General features: G+C 39.6%; 1 protein-coding gene across 5 annotated transcripts; it reads left to right on the top strand.

Annotated features, from left to right (window-relative positions):
- Nucleotides 1-2,775: 2,775 nt before the first annotated feature.
- On the top strand, nt 2,776-10,818 carry LOC109871088 (uncharacterized). 5 transcript variants are annotated; one of them, XM_031805904.1, is made up of 9 exons: nt 3,126-3,294; nt 3,803-4,076; nt 4,315-4,443; nt 4,571-4,723; nt 4,910-4,947; nt 5,053-5,152; nt 5,267-5,344; nt 7,524-7,577; nt 7,700-9,192. In XM_031805904.1, the coding sequence occupies exons 2-7, from the start codon at nt 3,806-3,808 to the stop codon at nt 5,338-5,340; spliced, it is 765 nt and encodes a 254-aa protein (XP_031661764.1). In that variant the 5' UTR covers nt 3,126-3,294; nt 3,803-3,805; the 3' UTR covers nt 5,341-5,344; nt 7,524-7,577; nt 7,700-9,192. The 5 variants fall into 5 exon arrangements, with proteins under 5 accessions (XP_031661763.1, XP_020317505.1, XP_020317504.1 ...); XM_031805903.1 differs by lacking the exon at nt 3,126-3,294 and adding an exon at nt 2,776-2,893 and having other exon boundaries at nt 5,053-5,344; XM_020461915.2 differs by having other exon boundaries at nt 3,125-3,294; nt 5,053-5,344; nt 7,700-10,818.
- The last annotated feature ends 5,255 nt before the right edge of the window (nt 10,819-16,073 follow it).

Raw genomic sequence — 16,073 nt, 5'->3', positions numbered from 1 at the left:
CACCTAACTCCCTTACAGCTATTTACACATACCCGACACTTATAAAAATGTGTATGATATTTCAGTTCAACAAAGCACAAACATAACTGGCAATATATTATCCACTATTGTGATACAGACACTATAGAAGTCAAACATACTATATGTCTTCAGAAGGGCAGACTACATAACAAAATGCCAATGACCAAAAACACAACCCGTTCAATGTTGATAGTTTTTAATTGAGGTAATAGACAGTATTAAGGGCACTTCTATGGAAACTTTGATCGCTTTCTCATTTTTACTCATCTTTGATTGCTTTTTAAAATAAAATAAAAGTATACATCAACATTTGTAGTGATAAAAAACATTTAGAAATAGTTCAAATGGTTAAGATGAGAAAACATACAACTCTTACAGTAAAGCTTTTAAATAGGTGTTACTATACAGTACATAAGTACATAGACATAAGGCACCAATTTAATGGTCGGGTTTGCTGGTACAATGTTTTCATTACATGCTGTAAGGTCATTAGCTAACATGGCAATAACGGATGTGTTTTGAAGCGTCAATCAGCCCAACAGTGTATGCAGATTGCAACAGCACTGTTGATACCAGGAAACTGTGTTCCCATCATGTGTTTTCATGTTAGTGACATTGGTGCACATTTCTCAATGTATCACCTTTTCTCTTTTAGGACCATCACGGCCCAAGAACATGACATATTCTCCATCGATCTCTTCAATTTCAGGTAGACAAAAATATTGTGAAAGGGCTTTAACACTGAAAATGCTATCGATACATGTATCTTACCTTAAGAATGTAATTTGATTTATCCTAAATATATTTATTTTTCCTCCTTGTGAAAGACAAACGTGAGTTTTTGAAAAGAAACCGCACAGCTCTGGTTAGCCATGTGAAAAACGTGAAGGCCATTGTCGATGATCTGCAGAGTGGAGATTGTCATGATGAAATGGCTGCCATCATGAATGCCCAGTTGACACCACAAGAAATGATGAGGAAACTCCTGGATAGCGCGACCAGCACCGGGGCTGCTAACGCCATGATTCAAGCCCTTTTAACTCAGAAGGATGTCATGGATGACCTGATTGCTGAAAATGCTTGAAGAGGTCAATTGGTTCTTCATTATAATGTATCTATTTTTGACCTTTTTCTATCACTTTCTTATTCATCTTAGCCACCAGCCTGGTCTCATAGACTAGTAAACTTACATCTGGGACACTCAGAATAGTATAATATGCTACAGTACATTTGGTACTGTATGTTTACATTAAATGAATGTAGAGTGGTTGGTTAGGGTGGATGAGTATGATGCAACCTGTCAACTACTTACTACTTTGAACCTAATTAGCATGTTAGCTAACCCTTCCCCTAACTCTTAACCCCAATCTTAACTCCTAACACTAACCCCAGGCCTAGCTAACATTAGCCACAACAAATTGGAATTCATAACATATCATACGTTCTGCAAATTGGTAACATTACATATTGAAATTCATCACATATCATACAAATTGTCATTTGTAACATATCATAGGAAATGGATGATGGACATACACAAATTAATACATACCATACGAAAAGTAACATATCATACGAATTGGCTGTCCCAGATATATATTTACTCTGTTACGTCTACCCCTGAGTCCAGGCTGTTGCCACGTGAAATTATTGGTGGTGGTGCTATTTTTTTATTGACAAAATCGGGACAAGATCATCTTTTAAGGGAAACATTTCTATAAAAAAAATGCAAGACAATATATTTTGATTATGTTGACTATGGTTCTTTACATTCCAAATATAAAATGTAACGGTGCAGTTTGAAGATTTACCGCCACATTACCTTTAAATGAAATGTTGTTGAACTACTTACGTTGTCAACCTCCAAGAAGGAGAGGTCCAATAAATTAGACTGAAATAAACATCTGTAGGCCTATAGTAACGGAATTCTTCGTCCTCCGCTGGCGAGTATGAAATGTGCATTGGTATGTGTTCATGATGATTTATTTTACTGAAGACTGAAAATAAACGAAAAACGAAACAGTCCTGGAAGGTGCGTAAAACAGAAAATAATCACCCACAAAACACAAGTGGAAAAGGCTACCTAAGTATGATTCTCAATCAGAGACAACGAACGTGTCGACACCTGCCTCTGATTGAGAACCATACCAGGCCAAACACATAAACACAACATAGAAAAAAGAACATAGACTACCCACCCAACTCACGCCCTGACCATACTAAAACAAAGACATAACAAAGGAACTAAGGTCAGAACGTGACACCCATAAACATCTATCGGCCTCTACAGGCCAAGAGTTGGACTTGCAATGACAGTCTGTGTTTGACTTTGTCATACTGACACACCCCATCATAATAGACAATACATTTGCAGGTAGTTATCTAAACATTGACCGTTGATGTTTAAGCCATATTTGTATACACTGTAATGCAACAACTAGAAATGGACAATCACCTCTATAACCCTGATGAAATGTGAACACAAAACATCAGAAAACACTAGTAACTTAGCACATTATTCTGAGCACGTTACTGAGGGTACGAGGTTCCACAGACACAGACACAAACACCCAACGTCCAATCTTGCTTCAATATTAAATCAAGTAAAGATACAATAATCCTAATAAAACTGGGTCAAATGACTTCCTGAATGTTTCTAGATATTGCACAGGAAAAGGTAAGGTCAGTGTTCCATTTCTCAGCCAACCTGTTTATATTTGATTTCATCTTGTCCCACTCTTACAAGTGTCCTGTGTATTTTTGCCTGCATATCACTGCCCGCTCAACCCACATCTTAGAACCAGCAAATGTTTTGCCTGCCCAGTGAGACAGGGACTTCACTTTCAGCCCTACCCTGGGATGTCAAGGAAAGGTAAAGTACAAGAGCACCTGGCATAGCATACTACTAATTTTACATTTAAGTCATTTATCAGACACTCTTATCCAGAGCGATTTACAGTAGTGAGTGCATACATTTAAAGGAAATAAAATGTCCAATCGGTACCTGTGGAAATCGAAACCACAACCCTAGCGTTGCAAGCCGCATGCTCTATAAACTGAGCTACACATTACTCCTCAAAGTGAATCTTACGGCGCAATCTGTACTTTCGCTTTCGCTTTATGTGTTCACCAGTTGTGTAAACGTGGTTATATAACGCAGAAAGTTTGCCTCAGACACATCTGAGCTTTTCGGGACTTTTTCAAGTTTAGTCTTTTCAGTCTTCAGATTTACATTTACTACCAGAACCTGTACCGTTAGACCTTTATCATTTGGTAAGTTATCTTCCTGTTCTTCCGTTTATTCTTAGAAGTACTGAAGCTGCTTTACTTGAGCTTTGTGTGAAAACCAGCCGTTGTTTGTCAAGTTTACGTTACGTCCACCAATACAATTAACTGCTGATGTTTTGTAGGCCTGCGGCCACACAGTTATGGCTTCTTGCCTGAAGACGTTTTTAAGTATTCAGTATCATGTTCAGTATTTTATTAACTTAGAAGGTACTTACTTTATCATAGAGTGACATTGTAAGGGTTAACAGGATACCAGAAAGGGCGACATGGTATTTTACTTTGCTACAAGATCATACTATACGTATTATTGTTTGTTCTACTTAATAACATAAAATCATGATGCACTCAAAACCTGCGGTTGTTTAATATTCCATAACCACCTTGGGTAAACCATAATCATGCCTTAATAAACATTATATTGGTCCAGTTAAACATAGATTGCTACCAACCTATACAAATATTAAGCTGAGATGTGTTTATTATTTCCAAATAGGCCATGGAATTTCTGAAGTCATACAAGGAGGACCTGTGCAAGTGGTTATCGACGATGGATGCTGAGTTTATCATTGACAAGTGTGACAATCTCCTAACAGCTAAACAGGATAAGGCTATTCGCAATCAAAAAACGGATCCAGGGAAGATCAGTCTTCTTTTGGAGACATTCATTGAAATGGAAGAAAGTACATGTCAGAACTTCCTTAAGCTTCTGAAGAAAGAGCAGACACATTATCCAGGCCTTCAACAACATTTCAGCAAGAGCACACAAGGTAAGTAGTATACATCAACATTTATAGTGATGAAAAAAAACATTTAGAAATACTTCATATGGTAATGATAAGAATACATACAACTCTTACAGTAAAGCTTTTAAATAGGTGTTACTATACAGTACATAAGTACATAGACATAAGGCACCAATTTAATGGTCGGGTTTGCTGGTACAATGTTTTCATTACATGCTATAAGGTCCTTATCTAACATGGCAATAACGGATGTGTTTTGAAGCTTCATCCAGCCCAAAGGTGTATGCGGATTGCAACAGCACTGTTGATACCAGGAAAGTCACCAATGTCCGCGGTATTAAAGACTTAGACATGCATGTAACCGTTCAAGCAGGATCGGGGAATCGATCTGGTGAGTGCAACTGTGAATAAGTCAACATGGTCATACTGAGAAAGTTGTATTGCTTACTAACAGCTAGCACCATAAGAAGAACATAACACAATTGTATATTTACTTGGACACAAAATGTCTCTTTCAGGAATGAACGTCAGCCAACCACCCCCACATGCAGAAGTGGTTGCAACAAAACACAGCCATATATTTGCATCAGAGATATCGAACTGTACAATCGATGGCAACCTCAATATGTCTGTGATGCAGGCCCCAGCCCCCCAGGCCCCACAGTGTCCAGGTGAACTACTGCATTTAGGCAGGTTTTTATCTTCACAGGTCTCAGTGGTAGCTGTGTTAAAGAACAGGATCATCTTGACAAATAACCTTGACAAATGAGCTCAGTCCACATATATTTTAATTACATTTATTTTCAATCATGCATTTGATATTTGAAATCAAATAATGGCAACTTAATATATTTCAGTGCCACCAAAGCAAACAGAAGATGTGTCCTCTTCTCAGGTAGTCAATCCCAATTTTGCATGAGATGAAATTTTTTTACTATTAAACGTAATTATTGTTTTCTTTGAGAAACAAACAACATGTCAGTAAAAATTGCTTCTCTAGGGCCCTGCCATGAAAATGATCATTGAGAATAAGGTGAAACTCATCGACTGGCTCCGAGCAGATTCTGGCTTCATTCTTCAACATGTGCACTCCAAACGTGTTGTTACCGATAGAGAGTATCAAGAGCTGAAGAGCCTCTCAGTACCAGAGGCTGCTGTGACTGACCTGATTGACAAGATGATTCTCAAAAAGGAAGAGACATGCTCTCAGTTTCTTGATACTCTCAAAGAAAGTGAGGTGAATGACACCTATCCCGAACTTAAGAAGTGGATTACCACCATATTCTGACTAGGTAATCTGGAATGTTAACTGACTAAGTAACATACTAACAGAATTGAATATTTTATCAATAACTTGTATTTTGAAGAATACGACTAGACTTAGGAATACCATACAGTGCCTTGCGAAAGTATTCGGCCCCCTTGAACTTTGCGACCTTTTGCCACATTTCAGGCTTCAAACATAAAGATATAAAACTGTATTTTTTTGTGAAGAATCAACATCAAGTGGGACACAATCATGAAGTGGAACGACATTTATTGGACTTTTTTAACAAATCAATAACTGAAAAATTGGGCGTGCAAAATTATTCAGCCCCTTTACTTTCAGTGCAGCAAACTCTCTCCAGAAGTTCAGTGAGGATCTCTGAATGATCCAATGTTGACCTAAATGACTAATGATGATAAATACAATCCATCTGTGTGTAATCAAGTCTCCGTATAAATGCACCTGCACTGTGATAGTCTCAGAGGTCCGTTAAAAGCGCAGAGAGCATCATGAAGAACAAGGAACACACCAGGCAGGTCCGAGATACTGTTGTGAAGAAGTTTAAAGCCGGATTTGGATACAAAAAGATTTCCCAAGCTTTAAACATCCCAAGGAGCACTGTGCAGACCACTGCAAATCTACCAAGACCTGGCCGTCCCTCTAAACTTTCAGCTCATACAAGGAGAAGACTGATCAGAGATGCAGCCAAGAGGCCCATGATCGCTCTGGATGAACTGCAGAGATCTGCAGCTGAGGTGGGAGACTCTGTCCATAGGACAACAATCAGTCGTATATTGCACAAATCTGGCCTTTATGGAAGAGTGGCAAGAAGAAAGCCATTTCTTAAAGATATCCATAAAAAGTGTTGCTTAAAATTTGCCACAAGCCACCTGGGAGACACACCAAACATGTGGAAGAAGGTGCTCTGGTCAGATGAAACCAAAATTGAACTTTTTGGCAACAATGCAAAATGTTATGTTTGGTGTAAAAGCAACACAGCTCATCACCCTGAACATACCATCCCCACTGTCAAACATGGTGGTGGCAGCATCATGGTTTGGGCCTGCTTTTCTTCAGCAGGGACAGGGAAGATGGTTAAAATTGATGGGAAGATGGATGGAGCCAAATACAGGACCATTCTGGAAGAAAACCTGATGGAGTCTGCAAAAGACCTGAGACTGGGACGGAGATTTGTCTTCCAACAAGACAATGATCCAAAACATAAAGCAAAATCTACAATGGAATGGTTCAAAAATAAACATATCCAGGTGTTAGAATGGCCAAGTCAAAGTCCAGACCTGAATCCAATCGAGAATCTGTGGAAAGAACTGAAAACTGCTGTTCACAAATGCTCTCCATCCAACCTCACTGAGCTCGAGCTGTTTTGCAAGGAGGAATGTGAAAAAATTTCAGTCTCTCAATGTGCAAAACTGATAGAGACATACCCCAAGCGACATACAGCTGTAATCGCAGCAAAAGGTGGCGCTACAAAGTATTAACTTAAGGGGGCTGAATAATTCTGCACGCCCAATTTTTCAGTTTTTGATTTGTTAAAAAAGTTTGAAATATCCAATAAATGTCGTTCCACTTCATGATTGTGTCCCACTTGTTGTTGATTCTTCACAAAAAAATACAGTTTTATATCTTTATGTTTGAAGCCTGAAATGTGGCAAAAGGTCGCAAAGTTCAAGGGGGCCGAATACTTTCGCAAGGCACTGTAAATAGCTTAATACTATGTCTTTACCTGATCATAACCTCAAAATATAATTTTCAGGGACGTGAAATATTGTTATGTTGTTAACTTTTGGATTTCTGAGTACCAATAGTGATCCAGGAAGAGACTGCTGTTTGTATACACTGAAAGAGGACAGTCAGGCTAGATAATAATATGTTGGTTTTCTCCTGATTCAGACTTACTACCTTAGTCTTCTTTGTTCCTATGGGGAACATAAGGCTAAGCCTGGTTTAGAGGTCCTATTAAAATGGCAATCCCTGTAGCATGAGGCAGGGGTGACTACATTTTTTGCACTGCGGACCTGAGTAGACATTTCTAACACGTGGGCCTTCGTTCAAAAGTGTTTGAATTTTTAAAAAGCTGACCAATTTAGCTGTGTTAGACTCTTTGCTAGTGTGTTCCCATAGCGTGTTTTCATGTTAGTGACATTGGTGCACTATTTCTCAAAGTATCACCTTTTCTCTTTTAGGACCATCACAGCCCAAGAACATGACATATTCTCCATCGATCTCTTCAATTTCAGGTAGACAAAAATATTGTGAAAGGGCTGTAACACTGAAAATGCTATCGATACATGTATCTTAAGATTAAGAAGAATGTAATTCGATTTATCCTAAATATATTTATTTATCTTCCATGTGAAAGACAAACGTGGGTTTTTGAAAAGAAACCGCACAGCTCTGGTTAGCCAGGTGAAAAACGTGAAGGCCATTGTCGATGATCTGCAGAGTGGAGGTTGTCATGATGAAATGGCTGCCATCGTGAATGCCCAGTTGACACCACAAGAAATGATGAGGAAGCTCCTGGATAGCGCGACCAGCACCGGGGCTGCTAACGCCCTGATTCAAGCCCTTTTAACTCATCAGAAGGATGTCATGGATGACCTGATTGCTGAAAATGCTTGAAGAGGTCAATTGGTTCTTCATTATAATTGATCTATTTTTTACCTTTTTTATATCACTTTCTTATTCATCTTAGCCACCAGCCTGGTCTCATAGTCAACTTACATCTGGGACACTCAGACTAGTATAATATGCTACAGTACATTTGATTGTCATGATATGTTACAAATTGTCATTTGTAACATATCATAGGAAATGGATGATGGACATCCACAAATTAATACATTCCATACGAAAGGTAACATAGCATACTAATTGGCTGTCCTAGATATATATATACTCTGTCTACCCCTGAGTCCAGGCTGTTGCCACGTGTAATTATTGGTGGTGGTGCTATTTTTTATTGACAAAACCGGGACAATATAATCTTTTAAGGGAAACATTTCTATAAAAAATGCAAGACAATATATTTTGATTATGTTTACTATGGTTCTTTACATTCCAAATATAAAATGTAACAGTGCAGTTTGAAGATTTACCGCCACATTACCTTTAAATGAAAACATCAGAAAACACTGGTAACTTAGCACATTATTCAAATCAAATCAAATGCAATTTTATTTGTCACATACGCTACCGTTCAAAAGTTTGGGGTCACTTAGAAATGTCCTTTTAAAAAAAAAGAAAAGCACATTTGCAAAATTATTTTCCAATGATCAATTAGCCTTTAAAAATGATAATTTTGGATTAGCTAACACAACGTGCCATTGAAACACAGGAGAGATGGTTGCTGAAAATGGGCCTCTGTACTCCTATGTAGATATTCCATAAAAAATCTGCTGTTTCCAGCTAGTCATTTCCAACATTAATAATGTCTACAGTTTATGTCTGATCAATTTGATGTTATTTTAATGGACAAAAAAATGCTTTTCTTTCAAAAACAAGGACATTTCTATGTGACCCCAAACTTTTGAACAGTAGTGCACACATGGTTAGCAGATAATAATATGAGTGTAGCGAAATGCTTATGCTTCTAGTTCCGACAGTGCAGTAATATCTAACAATAATATCTAACAAGTAGTCTAACAATTTCCCAACACCTACCTAATACACACAAATCTGAAGGGGTGAATGAGAATATGTACATGTAAATATATGGATGAGCGATGGCGAAGGTGCAATAGATGGAATAAAATACAGTATATACATGTGATATGAGTAATGTAAGATATGTAAACATCATTCAAGTGGCATTATTTTACAGTGTATTGTATAAAGTGACTAGTGCTCCATTTATTGAAATGGCCAGTGATTGGGTCTCAATGTAGGCAGCAGTCTCTCTGAGTTAGTGATTGCTGTTCAGCTGTCTGATGGCCTTGAGATAGAAGCTATTTTTCAGTCTCTCGGTCCCAGCTTTGATGCACCTGTACTGACCTCGCCTTCTGGATGGTAGCGGTGTGAACAGGCAGTGGCTCAGGTGGTTGATGTCCTTGATGATCTTTTTGGCCTTCCTGTGGCATCGAGTGCTGTAGGTGTCATGGAAGGCAGGTAGTTTGCCCCCGATGATGCGTTGTGCAGACCGCACCAACCTCTAGAGAGTCTTGCAGTTGAGGGCGGGTCAGTTGCCGTACCAGGCTGTGATATAGCCCGACAGGATGCTCTCGATTGTGCGTCTGTAAAAGTTTGTCAGGGTTTTGGGTGACAAGCCAAATTTCTTCAGCCTCCTGAGATTGAAGAGGCGCTGCTGCACCTTCTTCACAACGCTGTCTGTGTGAGTGGACCATTTCAGTTCGTCTGTGATGTGTATGCCGAGGAACTTAAAACTTTCCAACTTCTCCACCGCTGTCCCTTCGATGTGGATAGGGGGTTGCTCCCTCTGCTGTTTCCTGAAGTCCACGATCATCTCCTTTGTTTTGTTGACGTTGAGTGAGAGGTTGTTGGTAATCATGCCCACTGCTGTAGTGTTGTCTGAAAACTTGATGATTGAGCTGGAGGCGTGCTTGGCCACGCAGTCGTGGGTGAACAAGGAGTACAGGAGGGGGCTGAGTGTTGAGGGTCAGTGAAGTGGAGATGTTGTTTCCTACCTTCACCACATGGGGGCGGCCCGTCTATAAGTCCAGGACCCAATTGCACAGGGCGTGGTTGAGACGCAGGGCCTCCAGCTTGATGATGAGTTTGGAGGGTACTATGGTGTTGAATGCTGAGCTGTAGTCAACGAACAGTATTCTTACATAGGTATTCCTTTTGTCCAGATGGGATAGGGCAGTGTTCAGTGTGATGGCTATTGCGTCATCTGTGGACCTTTTGGTGCAGTATGCAAACTGAAGTGGGTCTAGGGTAGCCGGTAAGGTGAAATAATCCTTGACTAGTCTCTCAAAGCACTTCATGATGACAGAAGTGAGTGCTACGGGGCGGTAGTCATTTAGTTCAGTTATCTTTGCCTTCTTGGGTACAGGAACAATGATAGCCATCTTGAAGCATGTGGGGACAAAAGACTGGGATAGGGAGCGATTGAATATGTCCGTAAACACACTAGCCAGCTGGTCTGCGCATGCTTTGAAGACGCGGCTAGGGATGCCGTCTGGGCCAGCAGCCCTGCGAGGGTTAACACGTTTAAATTCAGAGCACGTTAGTGAGGGTATGAGGTTCCGCAGACACAAACACCCAATGTCCAATCTTGCTTCAATATTAAATCAAGTAAAGATTCCATAATCCTAATATACCTGGGTAAAATTACTTCCTGAATGTGTCTAGATATTGCACAGAAAAACTTAAGCTCAGTGTTCCATTTCTCAGCCAACCTATTTCCATTTTATTTAAACACAACATGTTATCACAATGCCTACAGGTGTTGCAGTACATGTAATTGTAACAGTGTAAATAAGTTGTTAAATTCCTGCATAAAATGGGTGTTATGCCGTCTCCTGGTTGATTAGTGTGTTTACATTGTCAAACACATTTAGTGATAAAGGTATGGGATTCTCGGTAATCCACAGCAGATTTATGGAGAATTTATGTGGGTGAGTTGAAAATGTAATGTATAAAGTTGACATTACATCATAAAATCCACCTTTTACATCGTAAATGGAAGTTGGTAGCTAACTCGAAAATGGATCTTCCTTAGGAATGCTATTTGTTTGTATTTGTCACATCACATTCACCTTACAGTGAAATGCTTGCTTACAAGCCCTTGACACTTGTTTTCTTAAAACTAAATTTTTGGTTAAGAAAGTATTTACTTAAATGAACTGAAGTAAAAAAGAAAAGATAAATAAATAAATAAAAAATGTAATAATTGTAGTAAGACTATATACAGGGGTTACCGGTACAGAGTCAATGTGCAGGGGCACAGGTTAGTCAAGATAATTGAGGTTATATGTACATGTACTGTAGGTAGAGGTAAAGTGACTATGCATAGGGGAGGGAGGGGACAATGTAAATAGTCTGGATATTTGATTAGCTGTTCAGGAGTCTTATGACTTGGGGGTAAGAGTTGTTAAGAAGTCTTTTGGACCTAGACTTGCCGCTCCGGTACCACTTGCCGTGCGGTAGCAGAGAGAACAGTCTATGACTAGGGTGGCTGGAGTCTTTGGCAATTTTTTGGGGTCTTTTACACCGCCTGGTATAGAGGTCCTGGATGGCAGGGAGGTTTGCCCCAGTGAATTACTGGGCCGTACGCAATACCCTCTGTAGTGTCTTGTGGTTGGAGGCCGAGACACTGTATTTCTGATCAATGTGATGTTATTTTAATGTACAAAATATGAGCTTTTCTTTCAAAAACAAGGACATGTCTAAGTGACGGTAGTGTACATAAATATATACAGTGGGGAGAACAAGTATTTGATACACTGCCGATTTTGCAGGTTTTCCTACTTACAAAGCATGTAGAGGTCTGTAATTTTTATCATAGATACACTTCAACTGTGAGAGACAGAATCCAGAAAATCACATTGTATGATTTTTAAGTAATTAATTTGCATTTGTAAGTAGGAAAACCTGCAAAATCGTCAGTGTATCAAATACTTGTTCTCCCCACTGTACATACATAATAAATACAGAAAAAAAGAAACAGAAGTCACTTGAATCCAGTCTGGCACAAAGAGAGGACCTATACACAATCTATATACACACATGCCATTTACCACATAGAAGCTAAATAGTTTTACAATTTAATTATAGGTATTCCAGTCTTTATCTAAATATTCCGCAAACGGAAATACACAATGGACAAAAACAACATTTCAATTTCTCCTCATCACATATAATGCCAAGGTATATCTGGTGTGCTTTCTGGAATAATAGCAAGCATATAACGTGGTAGAAAGGGCAATAGAGGATAAAATTAGTTTCATTCTCTATTTCTTCAAGGTCACAATAGTGGAATAGTCTTTCCTCTTCCATTTCACCACAAATTCAACCTGTTTCAATACGCAGAGGCAATATCCCTGATCTGACCTGTTTCACTACGCAGAGGCAATATCCCTGATCTGACCTGTTTCAATACGCAGAGGCAATATCCCTGATCTGACCTGTTTCAATACGCAGAGGCAATATCCCTGATCTGACCTGTTTCACTACGCAGAGGCAATATCCCTGATCTGACCTGTTTCAATACGCAGAGGCAATATCCCTGATCTGACCTGTTTCAATACGCAGAGGCAATATCCCTGATCTGACCTGTTTCAATACGCAGAGGCAATATCCCTGATCTGACCTGTTTCAATATGCAGAGGCAATATCCCTGATCTTACCTGTTTCAATACGCAGAGGCATGTCCCTGATCTTACCTGTTTCAATACGCAGAGGCAATATCCCTGATCTGACCTGTTTCAATACGCAGAGGCAATGTCCCTGATCTTACCTGTGCACACAGCGATCTCTTGCTTTTAGGTAGGTTATATATAATATATTTCTAACACACAAATCCACCCTTATTCAAACAAAATATTCTTATGTTCTTATTGCATCAACAGTTGTTTTTTAATCATATCCATGTCTCCCTTAATTTGGTTTTTGTACAGATGTTCACAGTCAGACTGTTGAAAAATGTCAGACATTTCAGTTACCAGGCTCCCCCTATGGATAGATCCATTTGACAAACTTTACTAGCTATTCTGGCAGTTGGCATATCCAGCAGTCTATTCCAAAGTCTCACCATACAGGCCTTCCATCTCACCTCACAGGGTTCCCAGCCCATGTCCCCAGTTATTGCAAGTATAGGCGCAAACTTGTGTGTATGGTTTTTACCACTAGAGGTCCTTAGAGTCCAACTTTGTTTTGCATTTCATAAGAAATACAAAAAAAGTTCATAAATGGTTGTTGTGAAAAGCGTATTTAATTGTGATCAAATCATTTATAGTGTGGACATATATTCAGTGACCGATGATGGCTCTTAAATAATGACCCCATATTTAGAAAATGTATTGTAAGAAAAAACATGATATTGCACTTGATATCCATTGCCAACACTATACATAGTCATTATTATTTCAAAGTCATTTCAAGAGCATAATACAGGTTGTTTACCACTTACCTCAATTTTGAAATGTATAGAAATGGACACAGAGGACCAAAGTACTGTACAGTAGGTACTACATTGCAGTGGCAGGAGGACAATTATTTTTTTTCATGAGCATGGCCTTATTTCTATTACAGCATGTTGGATGGCTGTCATTCAGATTTCATTCACTCAGTTCAATGTAACACCATAAGTTTAACATACTACATGATACTCTAATTTTCCCTATACCCATCATGAGGTTGCTACAACCTAGCCTAGGAATGAAAGTTTACAATGTAGATGCACACAGAGAATTTTGAGTTGACAGACCTTGACACATGAAATACCGCCTTGCACACTCTTGCCTGCATATAGCTGATCTAGCATGTAATCATTAGTCCAACAAATTCAGGTATGTTTATCCCCATTTCGTTCTGTTAGCTTCCGTTTCAGAAACGTTTTTCAACAGAATCGGCAAAATGAATATACCCCATATCACGCATAAACAAAGTTCACTTTAATAGCAGCCACGTTGTATTCGTTCTCGGATCTATGCGCATTGATGCACTCTCCCCCTCGTTGGTGGACTTTAATGCACAACAGAAACCTTTCTAAGCCATAACCATATCATAACCGCTACACACAGTCTACATCGGTGTCACCATATTATCTGATAGTCAACATAGCTAATATAACTAATGCATTAGTAAACCCACTACAATCATGCAGTAACGTTACAGTGTATAGTCAGTAAGCAGTTTAGCAGTTACACCGGCAGGCCCCGGTGGTAATAAATGAGTAAAACCAAAAGTGTTTACCTTGACTTGGAAGAGTTCCAGTGTTGTGTTGGATAGTCATATCCAGCTAGCTAACATAGCATCCCTCTGTTTGAGCAGAGTGTTTGAGTAGGCTAAACTAGCTACCTGCAGCTGCTAGGTATGTAAGTAAAACTGAAATGTTAAAAACATCTCTTTCTCTTGCTTCTTCATTTGAGGAAGAAATTAATTTGTTCAAGACTGTTCAACTATTGTCTTTTTCTCTCATTGAGACAACTACTCACCACAGTTTATGCTAGTTCTAGCTAGCTGTAGCTTATGCTTTCAGTATTAGATTCACTCTCTGATCATTTGATTGGGTGGACCAGATGTCAGTTCATGCTGCAAGAGCTCTGACAGGTTGGAGGATGTCTTCCGGAAGTTGTCATAATTACTGTGTAAGTCTATGGAAGAGGGTGAGAACCATGAGCCTCCTAGGTTTTGTTTTGAAGTCATGTACCCAAAGGAGGACGGAAGCTAGCTGTTCTCTGGCTACACCATGGTGTTACCCTATAGAGTGCTGTTGAGGCTACAAAATGTTGTGTTTTAATAAATTATTTGTTGACGTGAATATATTTAGTAGTTTTATCTAAAAAGGATAACTTTTTAAATGTCAAAAAATATTTTTTTTTAATGAAATTCACTGGGGAGGATGGTCCTCCCCTTCCTCCTCTGAGGAGCCTCCACTGCTACCTTTTCACTGTAATTTACATAGTTATTCTCTAGTATAAAGCCTATGTGATATGTGTAAGGGATAAACACAGATGCTCTCTACATTACCTTGAAATAATGGATGACGTGGTAGGGACGTGATATATTGTGTGACTCAGCCTCTATCAAACATCACCACCACTGATATGAAAGGAGTCAGCTCTTATGACCAAATACAGTTTCATCTTTCAGCTCCAAGTCCCCCTGCGAGTTATTTTGAATTCAAGAGGGAATTCAACTCTATTATGTCAGTATTGAATGTCAAGAGGCTGCAGTGTAATACAGTTGATTAGATCAAGTTAACAGTGATTTAACAGGTGAATGCATTTACCAGGGTTTTACCTGCTATGTGGTCTTTTACTCTTTTCTCATCCCTGGCTGAGAAGGAAAGAGAGAGACAAGTCCAGGATGGGGTGATTGAGATTGCGTGTGAGGGCACAGTCAGGACAGTACATTGACTGCCATTAGTGGTTGGGAGGCCATAAACATGCAGGGTTGGAAGTGTTCACAAAGACTGGACAGTGTCACTTGCCTGGGCAAAGGGAATGAGACCAGGGAGGTTGGAAAGGGTAGCTCGGTGGCATATTTACAGCATGAAGGTGAAGTCTAACTTATTTTTACCTCTGGGATCCATTGTCAAAATCTATGCTGAAATGAAACCACACATTCATGCAGACGTCACACAAATCAAATCAAATTGTATTGGTCACATACACATGGTTAGCAGATGTTAATGCTAGTGTAGCGAAATGCTTGTGCTACTAGTTCCGACCACGATGTTTCCTGAAGTCCACGATCATCTCCTTTGTTTTGTTGACGTTGAGTGAGAGGTTGTTTTCCTGACACCACACTCCGAGGGTCCTCACCTCCTCCCAGTAGGCGTCTCGTCGTTGTTGGTAATCAAGCCTACCACTGTAGTGTCATCTGTAAACTTGATGATTGAGTTGGAGGTGTGCATGGCCACGCAGTCATGGGTGAACAGTGAGTACAGGAAAGGGCTGAGAACGCACCCTTGTGGGGCCCCAGTGTTAAGGATCAGCGGGGTGGAGATTTGAAATTCACTGGGGAGGGCACAGTGGTTTCCTACCCTCACCACCTGGGGGCAGCCCATCAGAACGTCCAGGACTCAGATGCACAGGGCGGGGTCGAGA

This window comes from Oncorhynchus kisutch, linkage group LG26 (assembly GCF_002021735.2).
Source record: "Oncorhynchus kisutch isolate 150728-3 linkage group LG26, Okis_V2, whole genome shotgun sequence".
NCBI classification, from domain to species: Eukaryota; Metazoa; Chordata; class Actinopteri; order Salmoniformes; family Salmonidae; genus Oncorhynchus; species Oncorhynchus kisutch.
The sequence above is the reverse complement of the archived record's forward strand: the minus strand, read 5'-3'. Positions and strand labels throughout refer to the sequence as shown.